The 14,262-nt window shown below is 40.2% G+C and overlaps 2 protein-coding genes across 2 annotated transcripts; both read left to right on the top strand.

Moving 5' to 3' along the window:
• The first annotated feature begins 110 nt into the window (after window positions 1-110).
• Window positions 111-3,271, top strand: sumo2a (small ubiquitin like modifier 2a). Its single transcript, XM_054604279.1, has 4 exons — window positions 111-232; window positions 966-1,097; window positions 1,776-1,847; window positions 2,743-3,271. Exons 1-4 carry the CDS (start codon window positions 212-214, stop codon window positions 2,806-2,808), a joined length of 291 nt encoding a protein of 96 aa, XP_054460254.1. The 5' UTR covers window positions 111-211; the 3' UTR covers window positions 2,809-3,271.
• Window positions 3,272-4,148: 877 nt separating this feature from the next.
• jpt1a (Jupiter microtubule associated homolog 1a) lies at window positions 4,149-13,981 on the top strand. The gene is made up of 5 exons (XM_054604278.1): window positions 4,149-4,356; window positions 6,082-6,224; window positions 11,452-11,549; window positions 11,877-11,904; window positions 12,494-13,981. The coding sequence occupies exons 1-5, from the start codon at window positions 4,301-4,303 to the stop codon at window positions 12,625-12,627; spliced, it is 459 nt and encodes a 152-aa protein (XP_054460253.1). The 5' UTR covers window positions 4,149-4,300; the 3' UTR covers window positions 12,628-13,981.
• Window positions 13,982-14,262: the final 281 nt, after the last annotated feature.

Here is a 14,262-nt window from a genome sequence, read left to right as displayed (position 1 = left end):
TAAAAACTTATGGAATCAATTTGCAAAACAATAAAATAACTCCTTATGAACAAATGACTCCCTGCAAAGGCTCTGCATCGAGCGCTCTGCTGATCTGGCGCAGCTGTGCGCATCTCAGCAGACTAGAGCGCGCACACGCAGAGCGGCGCGCCAGACCGCGCAGCCGCAGCTCCACAGGCGCAGACAGACGGACGCAGCAGCAGCAGCAGCCATGGCCGACGAAAAACCCAAGGTGAGGAGCGGGGGTTTGTGCACGGGGTCTTTTATCTCCCCCCCCCTCTTTTACATGGTGGACACAATCCATTTGCGATGTTTAGTTCACAGCCGACACCGCGAGACGCCGCATGCGAGACTCTCCCCGTCCGCGGCACCGCTCCAGAGACCGGAGCTAACAGGCTAATGCTAACGCTAGCAAGCGGGCGAAGTTAGCATAATAAGCTAACGCGGCTAACGCGCCCCGGGCGGCATGAAAGAAACAATAATTGCCGGCGTTTTTAAATGCACGTACTCAATACCCCCGAGACCACGCAGTCAGTGTGTGCTGTATGCACGGAAACGTGTTGATCGCAGGTGTAAATGCTCCTTTCAGACTAGGCCGCTGCGCTTTGTTACAGCAGGAGGCCCTGGCCCATTGGCTGCCTGGATGCTACATGCTACATGCTAACACAGGAGTTGCAGTGTTGCTCCCTTTCTGTGCTCAATCATCTGACATCTGCACCTGATATGTGTATATAAAGTGGTGAACACGTGGTTTACACACGTGGTGGGACTAGTTTGTCTTTACTTTGGTGTTGATTCATTCAGGTACACAATGTACATCTCCAGTGTTTAATTAGTGTCTGGGGGGGGGTTCTGTTGTTGAGGGGTAAATGCATTACACATGTTGAAGGCCACAGGTCTTGTATTTACTTGCATGACTTTCTGCAACCAGCTCAACTTTCTGCAAATGTGTTTGTCTTTTTCAGGAGGGAGTGAAGACGGAGAACAATGAGCACATCAACCTGAAAGTGGCAGGGCAGGATGGCTCAGTGGTGCAATTCAAGATCAAAAGGCACACTCCTCTCAGCAAACTGATGAAAGCTTATTGTGAACGGCAGGTGAGACTGCTGCACCATCACAGTGGCGACTCAGAAGAATCCACCTTTAGGTCTATTGCAATGGTGGTTCTCCAAACTGGAGACCAGAGACTCAGCTGAGGGACCCCTGGTCCCCGCAGCCATTTTGCCAGAATAAACACAGGTGTTATTGATATCATTTAATTATGGACCTGTTTCATTACAGCCCCGCTATGGTGCATGTTGTGACATGTATATTAGAATGGGACCATAATTCATGTGATCAATCACACCTGTGTTTGCCCTTCTGTTACATGTACAACTGGCTGCTGTAAAAAGGGCCGGTTGCATTTTTGTTATTGCCCATGAAATATTGCACATTGCATTTATTCAATATACCATATGGGCATGAAATTCTGATATATTATCATGACCAACATTTTTTATTGGCTAAGTTAATGGAGTTGAATCAATGATTAACATATGTTGACACTCTGTTATCTTGGTTTACCAAAATCTTGCCATTTTTTTCTCCATTTGTCATATAAACTTGTTGATGGTTGAAAATCTATAGATCTATCTAAAAACATGACAGCTGTGGAGCGCTATTGTCCCCTTTTTTGTAGATCATCGTTTGCACCTTAACGTCTAAGTCACGAGGGTGCCCCCATACTGTTGGTTTTTCAATATTAAAAAAATGTTTTCTCTCTGTCCACATAGGGCCTGTCAATGAGGCAAATACGGTTTCGATTTGACGGTCAGCCCATCAATGAAACAGACACACCCTCACAGGTAAAGCTTCACCCTATTCAGTGTTTTCAGTTTACTAATAAAAAAAGTATTGCTACTGTAGGAATTGCATGACTATGACTTCAAATGTTGCTGTCAGTTTTTTGGGTTCAAGAAAGCATGTGATGTGATAACATGATGTACAAAAGCTCAAGGTTTTTCTGAACTCAAATTGATATTCCTATTGCAAGATTCATACTTAGATTTTTTTGGTTTATCTTGCGTGCAGTGCTAAACGGTGTTTACCTGTTTGATACACGATAACTAGATTTAAAATCCTAGCCAGTAGACTGTATTGAAACAGTCGTAGAAATACAAAGAGCTGCCCCATGCGAACAGAGTCCACTCTGAGCACCTGCTGTGAAGCTCCTCTTTAACTTGATACCTGAGGAAGGACAAGCTCTCACGCCAGCTTTGTCCAGCATGTAATGTGTTACAGCGCTAGTATTTTGTACAGATGAAGCACAGACTTAACAAACAGCGCTGAGCCGCTGTAAAAGGATCAGAATCCATGCTGTAGCTGTGCTGCCTCTTTATGACCATAGAACAGCTACATACAGGAGATCTCTTTACTTTAATTTTGAGGAGAAACACTCCGGAGCTTCTGTACCTCTTTAAACACATTTTGAGCTTATGCTCCCCTCTTTTTGTTTACAGCACATCTTTAACATTTAGTCAGTCTCTGTTTTCTGACCTATTCTCATTTGTTTTGCTTGGTAGGATATGCAATAAAATAAATGTTGCCCCTGTCCATGTTTCAAACTGACTTCCTGTTTAAATACTTTGGACAAATTAGCTGACCTCACTGGCATTGTCAAGACTTCTTAAGTGGCTTCACAGTAAACACCTACTATTGCCTTCACATCATTTCAGCTGACATTTGAACTTTTTCTTACAGCTAGAAATGGAGGATGAAGATACGATTGATGTGTTCCAACAGCAAACCGGAGGCTCTTCTCTTTAAAGACTGTTTCCTACGAACATCCCTACCTCCCCTTTCCATCCCCGAACATCTTTGTTATGCCCAGTCTTCAAACGCTCATGACCAGTGTTGATACCATCCAGTGGAAAACTTTTACAAAATGCTCAAAGGCAGCGGCACAGTTGATGTAGATAGATTTAATCACACTGTCATACATACGTTAACATGTTTGAACTGCAGAGTGTAGACGAGTTGTAAACTACAGTGAGTCTATTGTGCTGAAGAAATTAAACGCTTGCCATGATACATACTTTTCCTGGAGGTTTAAGAGAACTTCTTGATCTTGATCCTTTTTTTTCTTTTTTCTTTTTTTTCTGGTTTTATACTTATGTCATTAAGGTTTTGATTCAGATGGAATTTTGTTATTGTTGTCAAGTAAGCCTGCATTTTAAATTCACATCTGTTGTTATGAAAATGTATTATTGGAATAAATTGAGTCTTTTTTAAAATATGTCCTGCTGTTTGTTTTTTGGTTGGTTGTCTAAACCAGAGCGTTCATCATAGCTAGCATGTCGTATGCTAAATAAACTGTTTACTCGTTAAACGTTTGCTTTTTTACAGCCTGAAACTATAAGCTGCACGACCAGAGATGTGTAAAACAAATGAAAGGTCAATTAAGAGAATTTGATTTGCAATGTATGAATATCAAAACTTGAGAGCCTTGCACTTGATTAAAAACAGCACAAACTATATTTGTGCAGGATTAAGTTAATACTTTTATTTTGCCCCTTTATTCTGATAGCCATTGTCAATACCACCGTCCCACTGTGGCAAAAAGAATCTTACCCCCAACTTGAGCCAGACAGGAAGAGACTAGAATTTGAAGCTGGTCCAAAACTGCTGCACTACAGTAAATATTTAGGTTTGTGTCTACCTCAGATGCAGTATGTGTATACCGGGTTAATAAATAACAGGTTTGATAAATGTGTCTGGATCCAATCACAGAAGTATCTGTTGACCTGTGGGCGGTGCACAGGCTGCAGAAACGCCCTCTCCACAATGGGTTCTGTGGCACCCACACTTGGAGAGGTCCAGCTAGAAATAAGCAGAGAAAGACCGGAAATACGGCGGATATGCCTCTAAAATAAAATACAAGCCATTTTTGTCTAAATACAATATAGGATTATAACAAAATAATCTTTACCGTAACTCATGCCCTGCTTAAATAAATAGCTGGATGTTAATGTATTCATAAACTTTGCTATGATCTTTAAAAGAAATGCCGTGAAATATATTTGTTAGATTTTATTTTGAAGTTTCCTTTTACCGGAAGCGAGGCATCTCTTTCTGGTCCCCTTTGACGCTGGAGGCAGCAGGTTGAATGTTGGGAAGCACCGGCTCGGACAGACAATGATGAGGCGGTGAAGTGCGGCTAATGCAAGTGTAACTCTCGCGTATCCTGTCAGATATATATATATATATATAGACATATATATATATATAGACATATTTTACGACTCCTTGTGCAAAAAAAATGACGACAACCACGAACTATCAAGGGATGGAGCCCGGTTCTAAAAGCAGTTCAAGGTAAAAACAAAAAAAAATGACGCAAACCAGTCCAGCATCCTTTGGCGTTAACCTCAAAGCTAAAAAAAAAAAACCTTTATGACACAGCCTCTCTCCGGCATGCATGAAGCCGAGCATGGGGCCACGATGCTCGGAGGCAGCATGCACCACACCTTCCCTTGTGTCTGCAGGATGCACGGGAGCTTGCAGGATAGCGCGCATGTGCCCTCCCTTTTCTCTTTGGCCTGACTAGACGGCTCAGAGAGGCCTCTTGCAAGTGCATTTCCTCCATTAGCTAATCGTATTTATTGTCTCAAATGCGAAAGATCTGCCTCATTGGGGCTGGGTGCGGCCCCCTCCTACAACAAGGCGTCCAGCCTGCCCTGCATATGGCCCCATGGAGGCGAGGCCCCCCCATGCAGCTGACCATAATCATATACAAGCAGGAATGATTTGTGTTTATCATGCACAGTGAGGCTATTTTTGTTATTATGCTTAATACCATTGTAACCATGCTAGTAATGTAAAATACAAGGATAAATAATACCAAAGTATTTATATGATTTCTGCTGCAGACTAAAAAAAAACAGATTTGGTGTTATCATTTCATTTTTAGAGAAAATTACATATTCACTATTGATGTACAGTACCAGTCAAACGTTTGGACACACCTTCTCATTCAATGGTTTTTCTTTCTTTCTTTTTTTTTTATTTATTTCTACATTGTAGATTAATATTGAAGACATCCAAACTATGAAGGAACACATATGGAATTATGTGGTAAACAAACAAATGCTCAACAAACCAGAATATGTTTTATATTTTAGATTCTTCAAAGTAGTTGGATGAGAAGGTGTGTCCAAACTTTTGACTGGTACTGTATAATTGTAAAAACTCTACAAACAGTATCCCAAAGGATATACAATGCATAGTTGCCGGTTTATTGTGCATATAATGCAGTCTAATACAACAGCCACTCATTAAATCCCATCCTCATGAAAGTTATATTTTGAGGGTGTAGTCTTCGGTGCTGTTGAACTGCATTGCATTTTACTGAGAGGTGTTCTTAATGTTTAGTCCAACCTTGCTTATATAAATCGGTAAGACAAAATATCTGAAAACATCGGTAATAATAACGTATTATCATTGTTACAGGTAATGCCGTATTACAGTATTATAAACAGTAGCCTACATATAAAGTCCACATAGACTCACAGGGAATGCTTTTGCATTGCAGTGCATTTTGTATTTAGGGCAATCTGTCTGCAATAATGGAATATGATATTCAAAAGTAATTTTTATTTTTTATATGATCTTATGAAAATAAAAGTAGATGTTTTTTCGTTCAATTAGATTGAGCTGAATACCTCTACATACCTTCTCTTCACGTAGTCGGCCATGTTGCACCGCCATGTTTCTACTGAAGCCCAGAACGGACGATCCAAACACATGAGGCCCTTTTTCTGAATTGTGTTGGCCACCTGTGTCTGGCTGACAGTTTTAAGTCATCACATTTTTACTCAAAGGGTAGCTCATTGTTAAATGACGCAAAATAGAATTCATATTTGACCTTTATTTGGTGAATGAATGAGTTTTAATGAACAATAACTTCTCACTCATTCATTCTGAACATTCCTAGTCTATAGTTTATGAATCATATTAAAATGGAGGTAAGACGCTTAAAAAAAAATCAGCCAGTACGATCCAGCTTTCTGTCACAATGCTGACTGATCCCTCTCTTCTCAGGGTCTTGCGCCCTCCTGGCGGCGCCTCCAACTTCACGCTTGGTCCAGATGAGGAGAAGCCTCCGGTCCGGAAAGACAAGATGGCCTCCAGTGTTTTCGCTGAGCCTGAGGACCCCTATGCCAATAGAAGGAACAATCCACCAGGTACAATCTAAACTCTTCTCCAAGCAGTTGTCACTTCAGAGTAAAGGCTAATAACTCAACAGCTTACTTATTTTGACAGTTTACCACGACAACTATGGATTGTGCCACTTAAAAGCGAAACCAGGGACGTTTAGGAACACCTTTGAGAATATTTTGTCTTGCCTTTCGGAGATACAAGGTTGTCACTGAAGGGTTTCTTCTTGCTGCTGGACCAAACTGATCGTTTGCCTCCCCAGGCAGCTGAATACATAGGAATAACATTTACCGTCTCCAGTGGTGCTACTTGACATAACAGGTGCAGGTGCCCAATTGATTTCTCTTACAGGCTGTCATTACAAATTCAATCACTAGTGTTTCCAAATTAATCAGGATATTCTCATGCCTGCAGAGATCTGAAATATTCATGGAGAACTGAGCTGCCTCAAGTAAAAAGTATAATTTAAGAGGATTGATTGAAAGGCTGAGAAACCGAATACACTGTTTTATTGCCTTATATGGCTGGTCATTTTGGCCCAGTTTTCAAGTCCTTCACTAAATGCAGAATGATGAACAACAAAAGAGGAAGTAAAAGTGATGCTAGTCAGTTATCCATTTTTATCTAGGGCAATGGTTGCTAATTTCTACACCAATATAAGCTAAAAACATCAATAACAAAATATGTTGTTTAAACTTACTCGGAGCCAATGCTGCGTTTGATAGCGTTTCTCTTGCAGATGATGCGGTCTGGCATGTAGGACAGGAGGCAAAAGCTCAAAAACCCAAGTAGCTTTTTATTGTGCTGTACCTCGCGTTGGCCAGCTTTGAGTGCTAAGATGGATCTTATTTCCAACTTGACTTATTCAAATTTGCAATATGAAAAATGTATATACATTTAATGTATTGTATATGTAGTAAAAGTTCATTAATAACCAACTCAAAGTGGACAAATGTTATGACAACCTTGTCCAGCATCACATCACCCCTTCTGGTAAAATATTGAAATACCTATAGTTAATGTAACCCAACAAATATGACAAAATTTGATGTGGATATGACTTAGTTTTTTTTGGCTGGTAGGGTGTGGCCATCTTTGTTTGTTGGTGATGTCACAAGGCCAAACAGGTCCTTTTAAGTGTTTTTGGCAGCTTTAACTCCCTTAAATCCCAGCATGGAGTGTCACACATCAGTCCCAGTAGATTTTTATGTCACTGGCGTGTGCAAAGTTGGATGACATTGTGACATTCTGGATTTTATATCCCAAAGGCGTAAGTTTATCAAGTACATTACATTACATTACATTTTAGTCATTTAGCAGACGCTTTTATCCAAAGCGACTTACAGGAAGTGTATTCAACATAGGTATTCAAGAGAACTACTAGTCACCAGAAGTCATAAGTGCATCTCCTTTCTTAAACAAGCATCTTAAAGCATAAGCCAGAGCAAAAGTATAGTGCAGAGGCAAATTACTACGAAAACAATAATTGCAACAGACTAATACGAATATAATAAGTGCTACAAACTACTACGAATAGGATAAGTGCAGTAAACGAATACGAATTCAATAAGTGCAGCGAACTGATACGAATACAGTGAGTGCAACAACTAATACGAATGCAATAAGTGCTACGAGGAAGGCTCAGGGTAGTACTTCTTGAAGAGGTGAGTTTTCAGCCTGCGCCGAAAGATGGGCAGTGACTCTGCTGTCCTGACGTCAGTGGGGAGTTCATTCCACCACTGAGGGGCCAGGACAGAAAAAAGCTACCCAAAAAGTAGCCACCCAAATGGGAAGGTATCCATTTGAGGGATGTTTGGGTCTTTTCTTCCTTTTATAGTCAAAGTGTTTTTAGGATCGCAGGGTTACCGAAATGATTACAATAATAGAAATTGTCATTAAAGGCACAATTTTTAATTCAAGCTAAAATTGTAGCCTAACTTCAAAAGAAAGCTGCTTACATTATTAAACTTACATACACAAATATGAAATGTGCATTGAGACAGTGCAGTTTATAACAGCCTAAATGATTTGGCTAAAACAAAAAGCGAAGAGTTTGACATTTTGAAAAAAATATTTATTTTGGTCTTATCACCCACAAACACCTACAGAGGATATATAAAGTATTCTGCGTGGTCACAGGCTGAATGCATATTGGAACTTTCACACATTCTCCCTCTGACATTTCCATCTTCCTCCTTTTACTTCTTGCACGAAGTAGACTAACACCAACAGTACGAACTAACCGCATTTCAAACCTTGATTCAATAGAGTCAGAATGTCTGTCTTCTTTGAAAAGGATTAACTTAAAAAAACAAAAGTAATGCATGCCATTTCTTCAAAGTCATCGAATGCTTTACTGTTTTGACTTTGATGCAACTGCCATATCGCAGCTGCCACAGTGAGTCTAATTGATTGTGTGCATGTCTGCATGACGGAGTACATTGAAGCCAGACAGTTGGACTAGCATTGCAGTCCTGCAGAGGCTTGGTCCAACATTAGAAGGACAGCATAATTAGGGATTCATTTATCTAGATATTTCATATTTCACAGGCAAAATCGTAAACTAATCATCATGTTTAGGTAACAACAACCTTGTTGGACTTTATCCTTCTCCACCAACGGAAGGCCTAAAGTAGCTGGGGAACCATCTGTACATGACATCACTCGTTAATCATGCCTGGACCATCTGAAATAAGAGCATCATGAGGTCTGTTGGCAGCAAACCATTTTTCTACAGTATCGTCCCAAAAAAACTTCGCAAATCACTAGCTAAGTATAATTCAAAAATCCTAAAAATGGAATAACTAATACTGTTTATCATAAGTGCTCATAAAAACACCCAACAAGTCTTACTGACAGTTGTGTACGAATACCACACACTGTCGTTCACTTGCACTCACTCAAACTTTGACCCTTTTACGATCTAAAGAGACAAACAACGCCAGCACCTCTTGTAAATATACAAATAAAGCTTGGTTCAAAAAACACCTGTCAGACAGTGCCAGCAGCACCTCCTGGCATCCATCCAAAGTGAAGTCGGAAGGTTCTTCCTATTGTAAACAAACAGAGTATATTTAACTGTTACAACCCCCGCCCCCAGAGAGACAAAAAATTGCAAACATAGTCCAAAAAGTAAAGATTTGCCAAAAATGAGCTTCACATTTATTGAGTAACATCCAACAAAGGAACTTAAATCAGGTCAGCCAACAAAACAATGATGGGCCAGTCAAAATAAATAAAAAGAATGGAAGACACCCAGACCAACCCACAAAGGGTCGTAGGGTCTGGGCTCTTCTCTCCAACCGAAACCAACTTTCAACTAAACCTAACAGAAACATGACCCATCATAAAACAAAACAAAATAAACTATAAATCATCATCTGCTGCTGCTGCTGCTGAGGTCGCAATGTGGAAGGAGAGAGAGCGGAGCGCCTTTTCTTTCCTCAATCTGACTTTAAACCCGGTACACCTGAGAGGACACGCAGGTAAAGCATGAGTTGAAGCATATGCACATCCCAGCCAGCAGAGGGGGAGCATGATACACAACAACATCGGAAATTTAAACAAAGTGTGTCACCTGACATACCAATTCAGTATGAACCAAATAGGTATACAAACCATAAAAATGGGAAACAAACTCAGTGTCCCGGGATGAACTCAGCGGGTATGCGTCATTCAGTTCCAAATTGAAATTGGTTCGGATTGGTGCAATAGAAACATATTTGTTCCGAGAGGCGTTCATGTGACAAAAAAAGGAAACGAGTAAAAAATGTTGGAGGTTTAAATTGCCCCCAGACAGAGTCATCTATCCATCACTATAACAATATTTTCTCTGTGTTGAAACTTTTGGACAAGCTAAGAAAATCCAAACTATTTCAAATTCCATATAACTTTGTGCTTTCCCCCTCATAAAGGTTACGTTACTCATGTATTGTCCCACTCAAATGCCAGTTTACGGCCTTCTGACTAGCCTATCGTATTCTGATAACAACAATGGCTTATAGTAACAGTAAGTCTGTATGTAAGGGGGTTGAGGGCGAAGTGAAAGAAAAAGCTGAGGGCTCCAAAGATTAAAAGCTTTCACAACTAGGCATGCATGCATGTCTGAACAGATTCATTGTCCGAATGACATTAAGCATCGAAGTGAAATCCCCACAGCTCAAAAGGAAGTGAATAGGAAATGTAGGCGTAAATGTGGGAGAAACTTCCTCACGAAAAAAAGTCCAGCATAATGAGGGTCATCCATTCAGGCCATTGTGTCAGTGGACTGCAATGGGAAGTGTCGTTCCGTTCATGTTTACCTCACTTCTCGATGTTGCTTTCCATTTCCTTTATCACGAGTGAGACACAAAATCCCCAGATCAAATCTGTCTTGGGAAATTCCACATACCCTCTGCACTCCCTCTGATATGATACTTGTGATAGGAGGACGTTTTGATGTTATCTATGAGAATGAAGGCCGTAGACAATTATGTTAAAAACTGTATTTCCTTATGATCACATGAACAAAAACCATCACCGTGTTGATGTTAATAAAGCTTAAATATAAATGTTGTATACTTTTTTCAATTGATGTCAATTGTGACCAGCTATCTCCTTATTTTGTGTGACATTTTGCTCTGAATTTAAATCAATAGATATATTTGCAGAGCATTTAGAAAACATAAGCAGAAGTCACAAACTTATTTGAAGAAGTGGTTAGTATCTTGTTCCCCAGTGCTCTGTTAATGCAACAGGGTGGTTAAGACACGATTTTCCATTGGTTGCCATTGGGATATTTCTCTAATGGCACAGTTTTCCAAAACTCCAAGGTGCCTTTTCCCTCAGAGCAGGTTTCAGCAGAGTTTAATAACAGTGTGAGCCCTCCAGGATGACCACTGACTCTACGTCAGTCTCAATGGAAACCTACTTTGTGAAACCAATATGCTCGCTTGCAGCTTTATTTGAACAACTACAGTAATGTTTCCAGTCACCTCCTTTCAGGCCAGATTGTGTTGATGTCTCCTTTTCTTTATTATCTAGTTTATGAGTTTATAATGAGTTAATTACTTTCTGATCGAGTCACAGACTGACTATTATGATCCAGCTACTGAAGTTTATCACGAGAGGGAGATCAGATCCCAGTTGACCTTGTTATTTTTCCCTGTGAACCACCTTCTTAAGCATTCACGAGCCATTTATTAGGTTTAGTCTTTGCACCTCCTGCGCGACGGCCTTATTTATTTCATCCATCATGTCTCCTCGTTGTTCCAGGTGGGAAGCCCACAGGTGTGCTTTGCGGTGAGCCATCAGCCCCCCTGAGGAGAGGAGGGAACCAGACCACCAACAACTCCGCAGACGACCCCGCCACGGTATGATAGCGCATCACATCACGTGCTGCGGTGGGAGGAAATGAACTGAAACCTGAGGGCAGACAATCATATGGGGAAGCAACTAAAGGCCACATGATTTAACTTTAATAAAATAAAAAAAAATACCTTACCTTAATGTCTTAAAAGTTACCTTGTGTGTCAATAACAGAGCGTCTTTAGCAGATAACATTTAAGTAGCACCTGCTTTTATTTAATCAGTCAGTACATGCGAGTCTTTCCATCAAGACTGATAACACAGTACAATGTCTCCTTTTACGTCTGTAAAGGCTGATAAAATGTTTACAGCTTTTCTGCTTGCTTTTTTAGGATGGAGAGAATTCTGTACGCGATTATGGTAAGCATGTGTTTTCTTTTCTGATCGCATAACCCCCTTTGATTGACCTTAAACGCCATCCTAGATCTTACACATTTAACATCACAGATATACAAATGTACATGTGCGCATACAGTTTGTGTACCTGTATACATACACAGACATACCCACGTTTTCTTCACAATATTCATATAAGCTTATGTTACAATACCCTCTATAATGCCCAGGCAATGTTGAAGATTTAGGGTATTTTGAATGAATTAAGTCAGTGCTTTCTGCTCAAATATTACAAAACCAACATTAATGTGCTTCTGGGCAGCCTAAATGTGTTTTTTTATATATCAGCTTAAACATTGTGAAGAAAGAGATATATTTCAACCTGTGAGCAAAAATATATTTTTGTCAGTAGTAGAGGCAGAGGCTGTGGACTTCCACAAAGAACGTTGACACTCCCACATATCATGCGGATACACTGTATAATTACCTAAATGATACGTGCGAAACCTGCCAAGCTTTCGTGGTGTCATGCCATCATCTGGCAAAATTATAGTGGCTATCCTTTTCTTAAAATTTCCAAATGACATCCACATGCCTCCCTGCCTGTGTTCAGAAAACAGTGCTCCTGAGCCAGAAGTGGTTCCAGAGCAGAAGGAGGAGGCCCCTCCAGCCGAGCATCCTGCCGCAGGAGCACCATCTGGTCGCAGGAATCCACCTGGGGGCAAGTCCAGCCTCATCCTGGGATGAATCCCAGCCCACTACCCTTCCCTCCCTTCATCCACTCATCTCTGAACTTGTCTTTTTTTAATTTATTTTTTTAAACAAGGAACCCCGGCCCATTTGTCTGAACCGCAGGAATCCTATCTGGTGTGCAACAGACTCCAGACTCCTCCACATCCCTTAAGTGCATTGTTTTGATACCTCTTTTCTGAAAACCGTTTTGTACCGTTTTTATCGTTTGTTTGTTTTGACAGAAGCACTTTATGTATTTTTATGTCTACGGTTCAAAGTCCTCCTTTGCATCCTGTAACACAAGGTGCAAGGAACACATTTCTCATATCAGAAGCGATAAATTAATCTCCCCTAACTTTATTGCGACAGCAAAAGCTGTGTGTGATCGTACGAGCAAGTACAAGTTTCCAGAAGAGAAAAGAAAGCTGTCACTTTTGCACCGTGTTCAGTTTTGACCCATCTTGCATGCACGTCTGGTCTGTAAACGTATGAATGTGAGAAGAAACATAACTGTGAAGATTTTTTTTATTATTATTTTACCTGTTTGTACGTTTTTTTTTTTTTATGTGTAATAATTGTAATGTTGCATGAAGCTGGAATCTTTCTACTGATTATATAATTATCCACTTAGGAGTCGCATAAATTACTGTCATAGTGATCTGAAGGGTGCAAACATGTGTGTTCAGATGACTTCTGTATGTCCCGTGTCAGGTAACAGAATTGGAAACAGCCTTTTTTTATATCGCAGTCGCTAACTGTAGATTATTGTAACCCCAGTGCCGGTTTTGAGTGCCCCATGTTTTTTACAGGTCAAATTTACTCTAAAATAAAGTGTGCCTGTTAATGTGTTAGGCTACAACATCAAATAAGGTTGGGTTTCCTCAATCGCATCATGCCAGTAATGAGACCTGGTTTCTCCATTGCTAGTCAATGGAATGTTGTTGGTCCAGAACTGTTTTCTGGTAAACCCATCCTCGATTTGACAAGTGACCTTATGACAGCTCAGCCTTTTTTTCTATGTTTTTACCCCCCCTTTAAATGTGTTCATCGTCCTGCTCACTAAAAAGACATAACAGCCTTTTTGTACATGTCATCGTCACATTATTTAAAACCAAAAGTCAAACTCCCTCCTGCTTCTGTCTTGTTGAGTCGCGAGCGCTGGCTGCTGTGTCAGCCAGCCGCCACGCAAGACAAACCTACATTTCAGGTGAAACGAAATGTAATTCCTTGTGGTGTCTTGTTTTTTTTTGGTTGTTTTTTTTAAGTGTTATGATGCAAGATGTGTCTTTTCTGCATCCCATGCCAATTCCCGTCGCTGGATGTGAGTCGCTGCAGAAGTTTGAAATCAAGAAAAATGGCACAAGTGGAAATGATAATTAAAAATCAATTTTGACCATGGGTCGTGTTTGCTGTGTGTGTGTGTTCTTTGATTTAGAATATTTACACTGTAGCAGTTATTAGTACCCTACTGCAGCTCATGGGGGGGGGGATTAATTAAAACTGAAATTAGCAGAAGAATGGCAGAAAAACTGATTTTAGTATGAATTAATTAATAACTTTAAGGAAATTAAATATTTGGTAAATGGTTCTTGTGAAAATATCAATTTCAAAATGGAATGTAAAACTTAAAAACCTGAACTATAAATGAAA

This window comes from Anoplopoma fimbria, chromosome 9, assembly GCF_027596085.1.
Source record: "Anoplopoma fimbria isolate UVic2021 breed Golden Eagle Sablefish chromosome 9, Afim_UVic_2022, whole genome shotgun sequence".
Taxonomy (NCBI): Eukaryota; Metazoa; Chordata; class Actinopteri; order Perciformes; family Anoplopomatidae; genus Anoplopoma; species Anoplopoma fimbria.
Note: the sequence above shows the minus strand (reverse complement) of the source record. Positions and strands in the feature narration are given on the sequence as shown.

What these genes read in the sequence shown, in the direction of transcription:
- sumo2a (XM_054604279.1), top strand. Translation starts at nt 212, where the DNA reads ATGGCCGACGAAAAACCCAAG. An exon ending in TGGCCGACGAAAAACCCAAG is followed by an intron (nt 233 to 965) that starts GTGAGGAGCGGG and finishes TGTCTTTTTCAG; the next exon opens with GAGGGAGTGAAGACGGAGAA. An exon ending in AAGCTTATTGTGAACGGCAG is followed by an intron (nt 1,098 to 1,775) that starts GTGAGACTGCTG and finishes CTGTCCACATAG; the next exon opens with GGCCTGTCAATGAGGCAAAT.
- jpt1a (XM_054604278.1), top strand. Translation starts at nt 4,301, where the DNA reads ATGACGACAACCACGAACTATCAAGGGATGGAGCCCGGTTCTAAAAGC. An exon ending in GGTTCTAAAAGCAGTTCAAG is followed by an intron (nt 4,357 to 6,081) that starts GTAAAAACAAAA and finishes CTCTCTTCTCAG; the next exon opens with GGTCTTGCGCCCTCCTGGCG. An exon ending in GAATTCTGTACGCGATTATG is followed by an intron (nt 11,905 to 12,493) that starts GTAAGCATGTGT and finishes GCCTGTGTTCAG; the next exon opens with AAAACAGTGCTCCTGAGCCA.